Source organism: Cetorhinus maximus, chromosome 11, assembly GCF_964194155.1.
Source record: "Cetorhinus maximus chromosome 11, sCetMax3.hap1.1, whole genome shotgun sequence".
Lineage (NCBI taxonomy): Eukaryota > Metazoa > Chordata > Chondrichthyes > Lamniformes > Cetorhinidae > Cetorhinus > Cetorhinus maximus.
The window spans coordinates 7,112,495-7,132,055 of NC_135889.1; the positions used below are offsets into that span (position 1 = coordinate 7,112,495).

At 51.0% G+C, this 19,561-nt stretch overlaps 1 protein-coding gene across 4 annotated transcripts in view; it reads right to left on the bottom strand.

The window, feature by feature from the left end:
- Positions 1-1,626: 1,626 nt before the first annotated feature.
- LOC144686357 (hyccin 2) overlaps positions 1,627-19,561 on the bottom strand; it is a 67,930-nt gene continuing 49,995 nt past the window's right edge. Inside the window, exons 9-13 of one of the 4 annotated variants that reach the window (XR_013577910.1) lie at positions 18,006-18,093; positions 16,501-16,660; positions 15,713-15,982; positions 2,085-2,705; positions 1,627-1,993 (exon numbers count right to left, since the gene is read on the bottom strand). Coding sequence is in view for 3 of the 4 variants with exons in the window: in XM_078551445.1 (XP_078407571.1) it covers positions 2,137-2,705; positions 15,713-15,982; positions 16,501-16,660; positions 18,006-18,093 (1,087 nt within the window). In the remaining variant the exon portion in view is untranslated. Of the gene's footprint in view, positions 1,994-2,071; positions 2,706-15,712; positions 15,983-16,500; positions 16,661-18,005; positions 18,094-19,561 lie in introns of those variants that run through there. The other 3 variants (XM_078551443.1, XM_078551445.1, XM_078551444.1) reach the window with 3 other exon arrangements.

Consider the following 19,561-nt stretch of genomic DNA (forward strand, 5'->3'; position numbering starts at 1 on the left):
CAGGTACAAGGTGGTGGAATGGTTTTATACACAGTGCTGAGCACTGCCTAGACAGCCAGAAAGACTAAAGACCCTGGCACAGTAAGACCACCATCAGAATCTCTGTAATAATCAGCTCCAAACCTATTGTGAGGGGCCTGAGTTAATTCAGCATTGACTGACCTGTGCTGAACACAGGCAAGAGTTTGCAGCCAGCTCCCTCATCATCACGCAGAGACCCTGGGGAAGAGAGAGTGTGTGTGTATGTGTGTGTGTGTGTATATGCGTGTGTATATGTGTGTGTGTGTATGCGAGAGAAAACTGTGTGTCAGCAACTGTCCGCCAGCAAGTGACCTGTATGTACAGACACAAAATCACGTAAACAGATATAGACAGAGACACACGCACATACAAACTTACATACGTGTGCACTCAGACAGAAACAGGCAGAGACACGTCTACACAGACAGACACATCCTGGGTCAGGTTAGGAACAAGACCAGTAACCAGTGCTGGAGGAGAATGTAAATGCTGGGCCCTGATGGCTTCCACAGTCACACAGCCCCATCAATTCAGTGTCCAGGTCCACAGGCAACAAGAGGCTACCATAGAATGCCCACGGCCACGGTTCCTGAGCTCCCAAGACGCCTGAGCCCCAGGACGCCCGAGGCCGCAGTACAAACTCACTGTAGCGTGGGAGAAATCAGAACAAAAAGAGAGGCAGAATAAAAGCAAATGGAAGTTTTTGTTGCTGCTTTGAGTGCTGAATGTGTGTCCCCAACCCCAGATCACCACGGAAAACCCCCACTCAACAAATCCCAGCTCGAATGCACAGATGATCATTTATGGCTATCTCATTTCACAGGGTGTTTGAGGGTGGAGAATGAGCCTTTCTCAGCCAGTGGGAACACGACCCCAATCCATCACGTGGCACAGTGGGACCTGAACTATTGGCCACACTGAACAGCTACTTGGGAGGGTGAAGCCTCTCCGACACTGCCACCATCTGTAGGGTTTAAGTTAGTCTCAAATCTGAGCCGTAGGTAGATAACTACTCCAATGCAATACCCACCATTCACATCACAAGGAGAAAGCTTAGCAAACGCAAAGAGGAGCTTTTCTCAAAGGATAAGGAGATGAGTGTAGAGTGGGTCTGAAATCGCTGCGGTATACACACTCTGCACTGACAGTGCTCTATAGACACTCCATGCTCATTGAATAGTTCTAACCGCTTTATAAACACTGTTTCTTAGTGCTCCTTCAAAGAGGCTTGCTGAGTTTCAGTGCTCCTTCAGAGACATTCCTATGTTTCCAGTGCTCCTTTAGAAATGTTCCCTGCTCCGTTTATCAGCGGTTCCCCCTGCCCCCTGCCCCCTTGAGGGACACTCCCTGCTGTGTTGTGTGGCACTCTTTTAGAGACGCTCCCTGCTCCGTTTTATCAGCGTTTCTTTCGAGACGCTCCCTGCTCGTGGGAAAATAATCTCTCTTTGGTGAGGGGCATTAGCACAAGGAGGAGGTTTGAAGGCAGTGGAATAGGTTCTGAAGAAATGGTTCGGGGCAGGGGAGGGGGCAGGGGAGGTAGTCAGGGCCAGACTGTGGTGGTGGGGGTGGTGGGTAGAATCAGAGTTAGGCTAGTGGGAAGGGGGAAGGGGGGGGGTCGAGGGTCGGCGAGGAATGTTGGAGGATCTCCCGAGACAGAAGGTCTGATTGAACCAGCTCTCCTCAAGTCAGGACATACATCAAAATGGATTGCACTTCACCCAAGTATGAGGGAGGGAACGGACTGTGTTGGGGGGGCAAGGTGGACCCGCGTGGCAAGATGCCAGTCTGCGCAACCCGCCGCCTACAGCCTCCCTTTATTGCTCTCCCAGTACAAAATAATTCCTTTTACCTCACCGTAATTGTCAGTTGGAATTAAAGAGGGCTGAGATTGGGGGGGTGGTGGAGGGGATAAAGGAGGAAGTCCTCCCAGGAGAGAATGGAGTTTAAAAAAAGGGGGTGAGGGTGTGGATGGGTGGGTGAGGGGGTGGGTGAGTGGGGAAGGGGAGGTGGGTGGGTGGGTGAGGAGGTGGGTGGGTGGGTAGGTGGGTGAGGGGGTGGGGAAGGGGGAGGTGTACCCAAAACGGCAGACATTAGCCAAGGAGAGGCAGTGGCTGCCTACACCTGCGAAATGAGCTGCATGTTGAAGCTGGGCGACCGAGACTGCTTGGTCAGAGGGGCCCCCGGGGAGAGCAGGTCCACGGCCTCCCCATCCCGGACCAGCCGCTCCTCCTGGAGGCTGATGGTGGAAAAGCGGTTGGCGTTACCGTGCACCAGGTTGGAGCACCCGTCCGAGGCCTGGCTCCCGTTCATCCGATCGAAGGACCTGGCGGAGGAGGTGCTGGCCGTCCGCACACGGCCGACAGCCGCTGCCGCTGCGGTGGGCACGGGCTGGCCGCCAGCAATCAGCAGGTGCTTCTTCACCGGAGTTAGCTCCATGGCGTCAGCGGCAGAGCGGGTGGGCGCCAGCTTGCGACTGCCCATGTCCCGGCTGCACTCGGCCGCCCCGTCGGCCTTGGGCAGCGCTGCCTGGTCCTTATCTCTGCCCGTCAGGTGGCTGGGGCCCTTCTTCAGGCTGCTGCTCTTTGACCCACTAGGCTGGCTGATGCTGGAGGCCCCCGATGAGAATCCCTCATCCGCATCAGTCAACTGGACGGCCTCCTCTCCCCCAGCAGCACCGTGTCGATCTGTGAAACAACAAAAACACAGCAGCTTCAGGGATTACTCGCGTTCAAGCAGCGACACAGGCCCAGCAGCTTCCCAGACAGAGCAACAGTATAGAGGGGCAAACAGGCCACAAACCCCAGTGTTCACACACACACACCACAAACCCCAGTATTCATACACACACACCACAAACCCCAGTGTTCTCACACACACACCACAAACCCCAGTGTTCACACACACACCACAAACCCCAGTATTCATACACACACACCACAAACCCCAGTGTTCACACACACACCACAAACCCCAGTATTCATACACACACACCACAAACCCCAGTGTTCTCACACACACACCACAAACCCCAGTATTCAAACACACGCACCACAAACCCCAATGTTCACACACACACCACAAACCCCAATGTTCTCTCACACACACACACACACCACAAACCCCAATGTTCACACACACTCACACACACACCACAAACCCCAATGTTCACACACACACACCACAAACCCCAGTGTTTACACACACACACACCACAAACCCCAGTATTCACACACACACACACCACAAACCCCAGTGTTCACACACACACACACACCACAAACCCCAGTGTTCACACACACACCACAAACCCCAGTATTCACACACACACACACCACAAACCCCAGTGTTCACACACACCACAAACCCCAGTGTTCACACACACACCACAAACCCCAGTGTTCACACACACACCACAAACCCCAGTGTTCACACACACACCACAAACCCCAGTGTTCACACACACACCACAAACCCCAGTGTTCACACACACACCACAAACCCCAGTGTTCACACACACACCACAAACCCCAGTGTTCACACACACACCACAAACCCCAGTGTTCACACACACACCACAAACCCCAGTGTTCACACACACACCACAAACCCCAGTGTTCACACACACACCACAAACCCCAGTGTTTACACACACAGACACCACAAACCCCAGTGTTCACACATACACACCACAAACCCCAGTATTCAAACACACACACACCACAAACCCGTGTACACACACACACACCACAAACCCCAATGTTCACACACACACCACAAACCCCAATGTTCACACACACACACACACCACAAACCCCAATGTTCACACACACACACACACACCACAAACCCCAATGTTCACACACACACCACAAACCCCAATGTTCACACACACACACCACAAACCCCAATGTTCACACACACACACCACAAACCCCAATGTTCACACACACACACACCACAAACCCCAATGTTCACACACACACACACACCACAAACCCCAATGTTCACACACACACCACAAACCCCAATGTTCACACACACACACACACCACAAACCCCAATGTTCTCACACACACACACACACACACACACACACCACAAACCCCAATGTTCACACACACACACACACACACACCACAAACCCCAATGTTCACACACACACCACAAACCCCAATGTTCACACACACACACCACAAACCCCAATGTTCACACACACACCACAAACCCCAATGTTCACACACACACACACCACAAACCCCAATGTTCACACACACACCACAAACCCCAATGTTCACACACACACTCACACACCACAAACCCCAATGTTCACACACACACACCACAAACCCTAGTATTCAGACACACACACACCACAAACCCCAGTATTCACACACACACACCACAAACCCCAGTATTCAGGCACACACACACCACAAACCCTAGTATTCAGACACACACACACCACAAACCCCAGTATTCAGGCACACACACACCACAAACCCTAGTATTCAGACACACACACACCACAAACCCTAGTATTCAGACACACATACACCGCAAACCCCAGTATTCAGACCCACACACACCGCAAACCCCAGTATTTAAACACACACACACACACCACAAACCCCAGTATTCTCTCTCTCACACACACACACACACACACACACCACAAACCCCAGTATTCACACACAACACACAACACACACTCCAGTATTCAGTCACACACACACACCACAAACCCCAGTATTCAGACACACACACCACAAACCCCAGTATTCAGACACACACACACCGCACACCCCAGTATTCAGGCACACACACACCACACACCCCAGTATTCAGGCACACACACACACACACACACACACCACAAACCCCAGTATTCAGACACACATACACACTGCACACCCCAGTATTCAGACACATACACACCACAAACCCCAGTATTCTCACACACACACACGCAACAAACCCCAATATTCTCTCACACACACACACACACCACAAACCCCAGTATTCACACACAACACACACCCCAGTATTCAGTCACACACACACACCACAAACCCCAGTATTCAGACACATACACACCGCACACCCCAGTATTCAGGCACATACACACCGCACACCCCAGTATTCAGGCACACACACACACACACCACAAACCCCAGTATTCAGACACACACACCACAAACCCCAGTATTCAGACACACACACACACCACAAACCCCAGTATTCAGACACACACACCACAAACCCCAGTATTCAGACACACACACCACAAACCCCAGTATTCAGACATACACACACACACACCACAAACTCCAGTATTCAGACACACACACCGCACACCCCAGTATTCAGACACACACACACCACAAACCCCAGTATTCAGACACACACACACCACAAACCCCAGTATTCAGACACACACACACCACAAACCCCAGTATTCAGACACACACACACCACAAACCCCAGTATTCAGACACACACACATCACAAACCCCAGCATTCAGTCCCTTACGGATGCAACAACAATTTGCAATTAAACAGCATCTATAATGTATTGAAATGTTCCCAGGCACGTCACAGGATCACAGTTTACAAAACAAAATACCTCACTGAGCTAAATAGAGATGTTAGGACAGTGACTAAATGTGCGGTCAGAGGTAGTTGTAATAAGGGTTTTAAAGGAGGACAGTGACTTTGAGGCAATGAGAGGTTTATGAAGGGGATTCCAGAGCTTAGGGCATTGGAGGGCAATGATACTCAGTCCCAAGCAGACAAAGAGCGGGGGATAGAATGTTGGCATTTATTGCAAGGGGGATGGAGTATAAAAGTAGGGAGGTTTTACTGCAGCCATACAGGGCCTTGGTGAGAGCACATCTGGAATACTGTGTCCAGTTTTGGTCTTCTTGTTTGAAGAAGGATATAACTGAGTTAGAAGCAGTTCAGAGAAGGTTCACTCAACTTATTCTTGGGATGGGGCGGGTGGGATTAATTTGTGAAGAAAGGTTGAACAGGTTGTGCCTATACCCATTGGATTTTAGAAGATTGAGAGGTGATCTAAGTGAAACATATAAGATCCTGAGGGGACTTGACAGGGTGGATACTGGGAGGATGTTCCCCATTGTGGGAGTGACTAGATCTCAGGGGCCTAGTTAAAGAATAAAAGGTCCCCCTTTTAAGAGATGAGTAGAATTATTTTCTCTCAGAGGGTTGTTAGTCTGTGGAATTCTCTTCCGCAGAGAGCAGTGCAGGCTGGGTTGTTGAGTATGCTCAAGGCTGTGACAGGCAGATTTTTGATTGACATGAGAGTCAAGGGTTATAGGGGGTCAGAGAGGAAAGTGGAGTTGAGACCACAGCCAGAGCAGCCATCATTTTATCGAATGGCGGAGCAGGCTTGAGGGGCCGAATGGCCTCCTCCTGCTTATATGTCCTACATTCCAATGTTCCTATGAATCCGAGGCAGTGAAGTAGGGCCGGGTGATGTCAGGGTCCATGTGGAACCTGACCCCATATATTTGGGTAATGGCACCAAGAGGAAGCCGTAGATATGAAAGGGGAGGGGTCCGAGGGTGAATCTGGCAGGAGTGGAATTTAGTGGATACTAAATGAATACTTCTCATCAGTATTCACCAAAGAGAAGGACTTAGCGGTTGATTTGTCTAGGGAAGAATGTGTAGATAGCCTGGATCATGTTGAGATCAAAAAAGAGGAGGCGTTAGGCATCTTGAAGAATATTAAGGTGGATGAGTTCCCAGGGCCAGATGGGATCTACCCCAGAGTACTGAGGGAGGCAAGGGAGGAGATTGCTGGGGCCTTGACAGAAATCTTTGTATCCTCACTGGCTACGGGTGAGGTCCCAGAGGACTGGAGAATGGCCAATGTTGTTCCATTGTTTAAGAAGGGTAGCAGGGATAATCCAGGAAATTACAGGCCGGTGAGCCTTACGTCAGTGGTAGGGAAATTATTGGAGAAGATTCTTCGTGACAGGATTTACTACCATTTGGAAGCAAATGGGCGTATTAGTGAGAGGAGCATGGTTTTGTGAAGGGGAGGTCGTGTCTCGCTAACTTGATCGAGTTTTTCAAGGAAGTGACAAAGTTGATTGACGATGGAAGGGCAGTGGATGTTATATACATGGATTTCAGTAAGGCCTTTGACAAGGTCCCTCATGGCAGACTGGTACAGAAGGTAAAGTCGCATGGGATCAGAGGTGAGCTGGCAGGATGGATACAGAATTGGTTTGGTCATAGAAGACGGAGAGTAGCAGTGGAAGGGTGTTTTTCTGAATGGAGAGCTGTGACTAGTGGAGTTCTGCAGGGATCAGTGCTGGGACCTTTGCTGTTTGTGGTATACATAAGTGATTTGGAGGAAAATGTAACTGGGCTAATTAGTAAGTTTGCAGACGACACTAAGGTTGGAGGAGTTGCAGATAGTGAAGAGGATTGTGAAAGGATACAACAGGATATAGATCAGTTGGAGACTTGGGCGGAGAAATGGCAGATGGAGTTTAATCGGGACAAATGCGAGGTAATGCATTTTGGAAGGTCTAATACAGGCAGGAATTATACAGTAAATGGCAAAACCCTTAAGTGCATCGACAGGCAGAGGGATCTGGGTGTACAGGTCCACAGGTCACTGAAAGTGGCAACGCAGGTGGATAAGGTAGTCAGGAAGGCATATGGCATGCTTGCCTTCATTGGCAGGGGTATTGAGTATAAAAGCTGGGAAGTCATGCTGCAGCTGTATAGAACCTTGGTTAGGCCACACTTGGAATATTGCGTGCAATTCTGGTCGCCACATTACCAAAAGGATATGGAGGCGTTGGAGAGGGTGCAGAGGAGGTTTACCAGGATGCTGCCTGGTCTGGAGGTTATTAGCTATGGGGAGAGGTTGGAGAAACTCGGATTGTTCTCACTAGAGCGACGGAGATTGAGGGGCGACTTGATGGAAGTTTACAAAATTATGAGTGGCATGGACAGAGTAGATAGTCAGAAGCTTTTTCCCAGGGTGGAAGAGTCAATTACCAGGGGACATAGATTTAAGGTGAGAGGAGAAAACTATAGAGGAGATGTGCGGGGCAAGTTTTTTACGCAGAGGGTAGTGAGTGTCTGGAATTCGCTGCCAGAGGAGGTGGTGGAAGCAGGTACGATAGTGGTGTTTAAGAGGCAGTTTGACAAATACATGAATAGGATGGGAATAGAGGGATACGGACCCCGGAAGTGCAAAATGTTTTAGTTGACGAGCAATATGATCGGTGCAGGCTTGGAGGGCCGAAGGGCCTGTTCCTGTGCTGTACTTTTCTTTGTTCTTTGTTCTTTGAATCAGGGAGCATTATTTCAGACAAAAGGCAGCAGAATCTCTCCCCTAACAGGCTGGGGGCCAACTAACATTTTCAAGGCTGATATCACTACTTTCACTGGATAAGTGTATCAAGGGTATCGAACTAAGACGAGAAAATGGATCTGAAGTACAGATTAGTCACGATTTAACTGAACGGTGGGAAATACTTGATGGGCTGAATGGCTTCCTGTTTCTTTTTTTCATCAGGAAGGAAATGGCTTGTCAATGTGGCTAACCCTGCAACAATCATCAAGTTTAAAGTAGTCAACGGGTATGGAAGCACAACAATAACTTGTATTTATATAGTACCTTTAACATAGTAAAACATCCTAAGACAGGAGTGTTATCAAGCTAAATTTGACGCCAAACCACGTACAAATGTATTAAGACACATGACCAAAAGCTTGGTCAAAGAGTTGGGGTTTAAGGAGTGTCTTAAAGGAGAAAGGAGAGGGGGAAGAGGCTAATTTTATTCTTTCATGAGATGTGGACATTGTTGGCTAGGCCAACATTTATTGCCCATCCCTAATTGCCCTTGAGAAGTTGGTGGTGAGCTGCCTTCTTGAACCGCTGCACTCCATGTGGTGTAGGTACATCCACAGTGCTGTTAGTAGGGAGGGAACTCTAGGATTTTGACCCAGCGACAGTGAAGGAACGGCCAATATATTTCCAAGTCAGGATGGTGAGTGACTTGGAGGGGAACTTCCAGGTGGTGGTGTTCTCATCTATCTGCTGCCCTTGTCCTTCTTGATGGTAGCAGTCGTGGGTTTGGAAGATGCTGTCAATGAAGACTTAGTGAGTTGCTGCAGTGCACCTTGTCGGTGGTACACACTGCTGCCACTGTGCATTGGTGGTGGAGGGAGTGAATGTTTGTAGGAGGGATTTCCAAGGCTGAAGCAACCACTGCCAATGGAGGAGTACTGAGGATATACAGGGAGAATGAGGGCATCACAGGCAGACTATCAATGGCTCGCTCGCTCTGAGGCTCCTGCTTAAACCAGGCAGTACTGTTTCCTCAGTGTTCTGGTTGTTCTGGGGAGGGGATGTGCTCAAGTCCAGCGCTCAGGTAGACCCAACACACTGGATGAAGGGAGCTCAGTGGGGAGTGTTGATTCAGATTTGGATAAAAACCAGAAATAGCTCTGCAAAGATGGCTCTAGGGTGCTGTCGATTGTGATGGTTTGAGAGCAGTCATCAATGGGAAGGAATTGAGATAGGGCCATGCAGCAAGTGGGGTTTCCCCAGGGACTGCACAGGGTCCCTCGCTGTCGACTAAATCTAGCAATAGTTTGGAGAAAGTGATCACCAATTGGTTGATGGATTTATGAATGAAAACATGCTCGAGGATTCGTCCTGAGGAGTTGTAGAGCTGGGTTAGCTAAGCGGAGGGGCTCAGGAATGCCAGGCGTTATCTAATAGGGAGAAACAGAGTTTTGTACACATGGACCATGGTACCTTCAGTTATGAACCATTCTAGATGAGTAAGCTGAAAGGGGATCAGGGAACACTGACTCTGAGGAAGTATTGCCGGGTAAGGACTAGAATCTGCCACATGTTTGAGTCAGAAGGTCATGGTTTCAAGTCCCATTCCGAGATGTGAGCCCATAATCAAGTTGACACTTCTGTGCAGCACCGTGGGAGTACTATACTGTCAGAGGTGCCATCTTTTGGATGAGACTTTAAACTGAGTCTGACCCCATGATTTTATGGCACTATTTTGTTCTTCCTGCTGCCCTGGCCAATATTTTCTTCATAGCCAACATGGGGATGAAAACAGTTTATTGTTATTTGTGGGAGCTTGCTATGCGCAATTTGGGTGCCACATTTCCCAACGTTACAACAGTGGCAACACGTCAAAGGTGCTTTGGGACATGCTGAGGTCATGAAGGGTACTATTATAAATGCAAGTTTGTCTTTTTATTCAAATCATTTTTTTTAGGTTAACTTGAAGCCTTTCGTGTGGAACTTGATTAAAAGCTTTCTGGAAGACCAAATTAATAATTTCACAGGAAGTTCCACCATCTACTTCATCAGTAACATTTTCTAAGGAGCTGAGGAGGTTTGAGAGGGAGTGCTCCCCCATGCAATCCTCCACCCCACCGCCCCAAACCAAACCCTTCTCTCAGCCAACAACTACCTGGGTCCACCTCTAGCAAAATCCATTAGTTCAACTCTGACTGTGAATGCAATGAAAGTAATTATTTCTGAGTTGACAGCACAGTCTACTTTTGAAGGGAGTTTTAAAATAAAACATTTCTGAAAGGTTTTACTTGCATTAAATGTCTAGCCCTTGCCATAGCGCCCAAATACAAAAGCAGAACATTCCCTCTCAAACTCAGGGCGAGACTGCGGTACAGATAATCCCAGCATGACGCAAGTACTTGGCTCAGTTTCGTTTTAAGGTTGTCTCTGGGACGTCCACAAGACGATGAGTATTCAAAACCATATTAACAGCTGATTAAACATGCTCATTTCAACATCGACAGTTGGGGCAAAACACAGAGCCGAGATAAAGCAATCCAGCATTCCTCCCCTCACTGAGCAGTTATATATGCAGTTCATGCATTCCAACAGTCCCAAGGCTGCACACAGCACAGTGAAGAGGAGCACATACATTGGCATGCAGCAAAAGCATTCAGTGTCACAGTGTGGAGGCTGCAACCCTGCCATCCAGCAGCAGTGGTAATCTGATTAAAAATGCAGCAGGCTGGACAATTTATAAACTTTCCTGTTCCAATGTCCAAGTACAGAACTGCAATGTAACGTGTACTTTGAAATTGCCATCTATCACCCAGTTAACATGAGGAGGAGAAAAATCAGCATTTCTCAGGAATATATTTAAACCGAGGCTAAATTAATCCCATGTCACAGAAAGACCCAACCCAACATAATAAATCAGATCAACCCTGTCACTTTGAGAGCAGCAGGGGGTATCAGGCCAACACCAGAGTGTCTGTCCCATCACTGACCCTCTCTCCCCGCACTGTCCCATCACTGACCCTCTCTCCCCACACTGTCCCATCACTGACCCACCCTCTCTGTCCTTTCGCATCACTGGCCCTCTCTTGCTGCACTGTCCTGTCACTGACCCTCTCTCACCCCACACTGTCCCGTCACTGACCCTCTCTCACCACACACTGTCCCGTTACTGACCCTCTCTCACCACACACTGTCCCGTCACTGACCCTCTCTCCCCACACTGTCCCATCAACAGCTCTTACTCTCTCTGCACTGTCCCATCACTGACCCTCTCTCCCCGCACTGTCCCATCACTGACCCTCTCTCCCGCACTGTCCCATCACTGACCATCTCTCCCCGCATTGTCCCATCACTGACCCCCTCTCCCCGCATTGTCCCATCACTGACCCCCTCTCCCCGCACTGTCCCATCACTGACCCTCTCTCCCCGCACTGTCCCATCACTGACCCTCTCTCCCCGCATTGTCCCATCACTGACCCTCTCTCCCCGCACTGTCCCATCACTGACCCTCTCTCCCCGCATTGTCCCATCACTGACCCTCTCTTCCCGCACTGTCCCATCACTGACCCTCTCTCCCCGCACTGTCCCACCACTGACCCTCTCTCCCCACATTGTCCCATCACTGACCCTCTCTCCCCGCACTGTCCCATCACTGACCATCTCTCTCTCCGCACTGTCCCATCACTGACCCTCTCTCCCCGCACTGTCCCATCACTGACCCTCCCTTCCCGCACTGTCCCATCACTGACCCTCTCTCCCCGCACTGTCCCATCGCTGACCCTCTCTCCCCACACTGTCCCATCACTGACCCTCTCTCCCCGCACTGTCCCAGGACAGACCCTCACAATCTGCACTATCCAATCATTTACCATCTCTCCACACTGGCCCATAACTGATCCTCTCTCTCTCTGCACTGGCCCATAACTGATCCTCTCTCTCTCTGCACTGTCCCATCACTGACCCTCTCTCCCCACTGTCCTATCACTGACCCTCTCTCCCCACTGTCCCATCACTGACCATCTCTCTCTCTGCACTGTCCCATCACTGACCATCTCTCCCTGCACTGTCCCATCACTGACCCTCTCTCCCCGCACTGTCCCATTGCTGACCCTCTCTCCCCGCACTGTCCCATCGCTGACCCTCTCTCCCCACACTGTCCCATCGCTGACCCTCTCTCCCCGCACTGTCCCATCGCTGACCCTCTCTCCCCGCACTGTCCCATCACTGACCCTCTCTCTCTCTGCACTGTCCCATCACTGACCATCTCTCTCTCTGCACTGACCCTCTCTCCCCGCACTGTCCCATCACTGACCCTCTCTCCCCGCACTGTCCCATCACTGACCCTCTCTCCCCGCACTGTCCCATCACTGACCATCTCTCCCCGCACTGTCCCATCACTGGCCCTCTCTCTCTCTGCACTGTCCCATCACTGACCATCTCTCTCTCTGCACTGTCCCATCACTGACCATCTCTCTCTCTGCACTGTCCCATCGCTGACCATCTCTCTCCCTGCACTGTCCCATCGCTGACCATCTCTCTCTCTGCACTGTCCCATCGCTGACCCTCTCTCCGCGCACTGTCCCATCGCTGACCCTCTCTCCCCGCACTGTCCCATCACTGACCCTCTCTCCCCGCACTGTCCCATCACTGACCCTCTCTCCCCGCACTGTCCCATCACTGACCCTCTCTCCCCAAGCTGTCCCATGACAGACCCTCACAATCTGCACTATCCAATCATTTACCATCTCTCCACACTGGCCCATAACTGATCCTCTCTCTCTCTGCACTGTCCCATCACTGACCCTCTCTCCCCACTGTCCCATCACTGATCCTCTCTCCCCACTGTCCTATCACTGACCCTCTCTCCCCACTGTCCCATCACTGACCATCTCTCTCCCTGCACTGTCCCATCACTGACCATCTCTCCCCGCACTGTCCCATCACTGACCCTCTCTCCCCGCACTGTCCCATCACTGACCCTCTCTCCCCGCACTGTCCCATCACTGACCCTCTCTCCCCGCACTGTCCCATCACTGACCCTCTCTCCCCACACTGTCCCATCACTGACCCTCTCTCCCCGCACTGTCCCATCACTGACTCTCTCTCCACACTGTCCCATCACTGACCATCTCTCTCTCTGCACTGTCCCATCACTGACCATCTCTCTCTCTGCACTGTCCCATCGCTGACCATCTCTCTCTCTGCACTGTCCCATCGCTGACCCTCTCTCCGCGCACTGTCCCATCGCTGACCCTCCCTCCCCGCACTGTCCCATCGCTGACCCTCTCTCCCCGCAATGTCCCATCGCTGACCCTCTCTCCCCGCACTGTCCCATCACTGACCCTCTCTCCCCGCACTGTCCCATCGCTGACCCTCTCTCCCCGCAATGTCCCATCGCTGACCCTCTCTCCCCGCAATGTCCCATCGCTGATCCTCTCTCCCCGCACTGTCCCATCGCTGACCCTCTCTCCCCGCACTGTCCCATCGCTGACCCTCTCTCCCCGCACTGTCCCATCGCTGACCCTCTCTCCCCGCACTGTCCCATCGCTGACCCTCTCTCCCCGCACTGTCCCATCGCTGACCCTCTCTCCCCGCACTGTCCCATCGCTGACCCTCTCTCCCTGCACTGTCCCATCACTGACCCTCTCTCACCACACTGTCCCATCGCTGACCCTCTCTCCCCACACTGTCCCATCACTGACCCTCTCTCACCACACTGTCCCATCGCTGACCCTCTCTCCCCACACTGTCCCATTGCTGACCCTCTCTACCCACATTGTCCCATCGCTGACCCTCTCTCTCTCTCTCTGCACTGTTACATCACTGCTCCCCTCTCCCTGCACGGTCCCTGCACTGACCCACTTCTCAAACTTTTCCATCATTGACCCATCATGCAACACCCTCACCCCAGAACCTTTCCCCATCTCTCCTGGTTCCAACACCTTGTGTGTCCATGGGCTGTTACAAACACATATTAAGCAGTTGAATCACACAGAGAACGTCAATATTGCTGAAAAAAAAATCTTAAAACCAAGTTAAGGTGGTCAGTTGGGCTTACAGTGCGGCACATTTACATGTACTGGAAGCTACATATACTAACATACAGGGCCCTGTTCTTTACAGACAGAAAGAACATGTACATACATTGCGCCTGTTTCAGCTAAACAAAATAAGTGATGGCCATTTGCTGGATCATTCCCCAGGTCAATGTCTTGACCAATCAGAGTCAAGCTGCCTGGTTTAAATTTCAAACCATGCTTGGCAGTTAACTGTCAGTCACCATCAACTGGTGCATTCTCCATGGCAAAGCCTCTACTAATCAGGGTCCACTTGCCAACCAATCAGCACTCTCTTCTTATAGAGTATAAATATGTAGTTTCTCCTGACATTGGCATTTTCTTGCGAATTGTCCTGATGAGTGCAAGACGAAAAGCTTCAACAAAAAAAAACTCTCTTTTTTTCAGCAATGCTCAAGCTCTGCGCCACTAAACGACTATTCATAGGCAGAACAGTAAAGGCCCGAGTTCCACCTCCTGCATTTTTCAGGAGCACAATCTTTGCTCTCAATGTGTTTGAGGGAGGGAATCCGCCAGGGTTGCTGCTCCTGATCACTGCCCACGGACTCCTGCGGGATGGAGTGGAGTGCAGCTGCAGGGTGAGGACTGAAACGCCCAGTTTAAATTCCACGACAATACCAACTGCGTGGGTTCACACCAGTCTGGCTGAGGATTTGGAGTACTTCCAATGTCTCTGGAAAGGTACCTGACATGAGGAGGTGGGGAGTGGGGAAAGAGAGCATGAGGGAGGGGGGGACTGGCAAGGGGGGTGGAATGAACAGGAAGGCAGAGGGCGAGAGGGTAGGTACAGTCATACACGGAGGGATGTCAGGGCAGAGGGGAAGTGGGGGGGTTGATCTCACTGGCTCCACTCGGCACTTCCCGCAATTCTATCTCATTCAAGCAAAATGTTCTTGGTAACCTTGCTTCTTATTTATCCTTGTGGATGACCAAGAAATAGCAGCGACACTGAGGTGTGAGGAATTACAATGGAAAGCTGGGGGTTGTGGGGAGGGAGCTGACTCAGCAATCCAAGGCCTCCGCAATGGAACAGGCAGGGTTTAGGAAGGGGTGGGGATGGGGATATGAGATGCGGGAGGGAAGAGCATGCAGTCAGTCAACGAGCGCAACCTCATCAGAGAACCTTCAAACCAGACTGCCCCTTCGCCATGCTTGTTCATCACAGCAGCAGGGTACGTGAGTAAACAGGGGATCGGGGCCGGCCCATCACATTACGAGAATGATACCACCTGACCTGTTGCTAGCAATGGGGTGGGGTGGAGGCAAATGCATTATCGTACCCTGTGGTAGTAGGGGCAGCCACTGGGATGGGTAGCGGCCGTGCTTGGGGAACACACAGCCATGGCTGCCTTCCAGCATTCTCACTGATCTCCGCCTCCTCGTCTCAGGCCTACCCGATGTTGCTAATGATGCCGCCTCCTGCTGACTGAGCCAGGGAGGTACGCGTGTCCCCGCCCCACTCCTCTCACGCTTCCCGGCCAATCCAGACGAGTCACGGGTTAGGGAGGTGGGATCGCTTGACTCCACGTCAACCGTGAGGTCTATACAATCTGGGATTCAACACAAAACATTTAGTGCTCTTCCCCCATCCAGCAGGGACCTTTCGCAAGCCAGGATGGGGGAAAAAGACGGCACGAAGGTTACATAAGTACTGGAAAAAACAGAACAGACAACACAGCTCAGAACAATGGTAATGCTGGCAGTGGACAGAGCCACAGATCCAGAGAGCAGCTTTGCCCGGGCAGCAGAGCCCGGACAGAGGCACAGATCCAGAGAGCAGCTTTGCTCGGGCAGTGGACAGAGGCACAGATCCAGAGAGCAGCTTTGCCCGGCCAGTGGAGCCCGGACAGAGGCACAGATCCAGAGAGCAGCTTTGCCTGGGCAGCGAAGCCGCCGTGTCACTGGGTAGACTTCGCTTTCCAATTGAATTTGGAGTTTTAAAGGGCAGCAGTACAGTATTACCATTTCTGATACGCAGAAGACAGACTGCAGAAACGTGGGGAAATTTAATGTTCTGTATCCAACGTAACACTACGATCAAAGTCAAGGATTTCCCCAGTTGCTTTACCTTCTCTCTTCCAACGGTGCCTTCGTATAGAGGCAGTGGTGATGGCCGTTCGGGATATCCTGGGTATTGTTGGCGTCACCTCCACCTGTAGACACGTCCGACCCATCTTCGAAACATCGGGAGCGTCAAAGGGCAATGAGCTCTTCATCGCATTAGCAATCTGTAAAAAAACAAACCCAAAGTCAAGATGGGAGCAGAGAGAACAAAACAAAAACAGAATTACCTGGAAAAACTCAGCAGGTCTGGCAGCATCGGCGGAGAAGAAAAGAGTTGACGTTTCGAGACTTCATGACCCTTCAGCAGAACATGAGGACTCGAAACGTCAACTCTTATCTTCTCCGCCGATGCTGCCAGATCTGCTGAGTTTTTCCAGGTAATTCTGTTTTTGTTTTGGATTTCCAGCATCCGCAGTAGTTTTTTGTTTTTATATATGGGAGCAGAGAGGATAGATTAACAGGGGGAGCTGCAGCTTCATTCACATTTTACCTCGCTGAACACCACATTAGTGCTGCATGTTTATTAATGCAACAGACAGTACCGCGCCAGGAAGGAAATGCTTGCATTTATAGAGCGCCTTTAGGACCTCAGTTCCAGAAGTTCTGCTCTCTCTGCAAGTGCTCTCGCCAATAACACAATGTTGGATAATGAGATTGCCCATTGCCTGGCAAAAGCAAGCTCAGTATTTAGCAGGCTCAGCCCCAGGAGTTTGTCGCAAAACAAAGAGCAAAGTCTACCAGGCAGTGGCTCTCAGCCCACTTCTCCGTGGCTGAGAACCACCTACAGGACAACCTACAGGCGTCACATAAAGCGACTGAATGCATTTCCACCTTCGCTGTCTGAGATCTATCTGCAACTTCTGGTGGTAGACCAAAACCCCCAATACCGAGGCTCTTGCGAGGTGCCGCATACCTGGCATGGAGAGCATGCTCGTCAGGGCTCAGCTTTGCTCGGGCGGTTAAGCGGGTCGCATGCAGGATTCCTGCTGACCAAAGGCGGTATTCTGCAGTCAACTGAGCGCGGGAACCCACACCACAGGACGTCCCAAACTCAGACGCAAAGACAGCCTGAGAGCCAATCACAGAGCCTGTAAGTTGGACCCCACGACAGGGGTAGAATACAGCCCTGGACAAATCCAAATGGAGGAGTTTCTGTCATCGAGCAGTGTTTAGAGAACAGAGTCAGGTCCCTGCAGGACAAGGGAGCATGCTGAAAAGTCTGTGCCTTCACTCACCGCTCCAACAGTGACTTCATGTGTAATATCTGCAATTGGATCTGCAAATCAACAACTTGGTTTAACATCACACATGAGACAACACCAACCCAGACAGTGAACACTCATCTGTCAAAACGACAGGAGAATCCGTCAATGACATCAGGAATGTCACTCGATAGCCAATGAGCTATTACAGGGACACAGACAGTACTGCAGAGCCTGTCAAAGGGCTAAGATGTGGATATAACCAGTCAGTTTCGATACACTAACTGACTTACACTAACTGACTTACCAGCAACGGCTGAGAGTACAGCTCCAACTGTGCCCGGTACATGAGGTCCTCCAGTGCCTCTTGACCCAGCTCCCACTCTCCATTGTATCTACGGAAAAATGAAGGGGAGAAAGTGTCTGAGAACAGGCCCACTACCGGCAGGGCAATTACCATCAACTCACAATGCCTCCCCACGCCCCATGGCACACCACCAAATCCACACAACACCTAAGGATCGAGAGGGGTACCGGTGAGGCAGAGCTGGCTGCTGTCAGCATACAGGTTGAACGTGATCTCGTTTCTGCCAACGATATCACCGAGAGACATCATTGGCAAAAGGGACACGAACCGGGGGTGGGGGACACACACCGATTAAAGCGAAAGAACAGAAGGTGACAAGCGGTAGTGATTTTTCTCACGCAGCGAGTGGTAAGGATCTGGAACTCGCTGCCTGAGAGTGTGGTGGAGGCAGGTGGCTTTCGATTATTTTCCAGAATTGGCGATAATTATCAGAAAAAGCAAACTGTGCAGGGCGACGTGGAAAGTGCAGGGGGAGTGGGACAAGATGAGATGACCTTGCAGAGAGGTGGCGTGAACATGATGGGCTGAATGGCCTCCTTCTGTACGTAGCCATTCTAGGAAGGGGGCTCCAGAGGGAACGTTAATGCTGTCACAACAATGAGACAAGGTTGAACAGGGGAAGTCGGGCCAGCTGAGGTCTGTGACTGGGATTAGGGGCGGGGGAGGGCAGGGCTGTGCTGTTCAGGAGCGGGAGCACAGCTATTGGGGATCTTAGTGGAGTTAGAGCTACGTTGACACTGTCCCATAATAACGGCAAAGTTTGAGAGCAGAGAGAGAGAAAGGGCTTTTCCCAATGGATTTACTGATGGTAATGACAGTAATAAACAACTGACTGTATCCGACAATACCAAGCACACGCCTCCAACTAACTGTATCCGACAGTACCAAGCACACACCTCCAACTGACAGTACCAAGCACACACCTCCAACTGACTGTATCTGACAGTGCCAAGCACACACCTCCAACTGACTGTATCCGACAGTACCAAGCACGCGCCTCCAACTGACTGTATCTGACAGTACCAAGCACGGGCCTCCAACTGACTGTATCTGACAGTACCAAGCACACGCCTCCAACTGACTGTATCCGACAATACCAAGCACACACCTCCAACTGACTGTATCCGACAGTACCAAGCACACGCCTCCAACTGACTGTATCCGACAGTACCAAGCACACACCTCCAACTGACTGTATCTGACAGTACCAAGCACACACCTCCAACTGACTGTATCTGACAGTACCAAGCACACGCCTCCAACTGACTGTATCTGACAGTACCAAGCACACGCCTCCAACTGACTGTATCCGACAATACCAAGCACACACCTCCAACTGACTGTATCCGACAGTACCAAGCACACGCCTCCAACTGACTGTATCTGACAGTGCCAAGCACGGGCCTCCAACTGACTGTATCCGACAGTGCCAAGCACACGCCTCCAACTGACTGTATCCGACAGTGCCAAGCACACGCCTCCAACTGACTGTATCT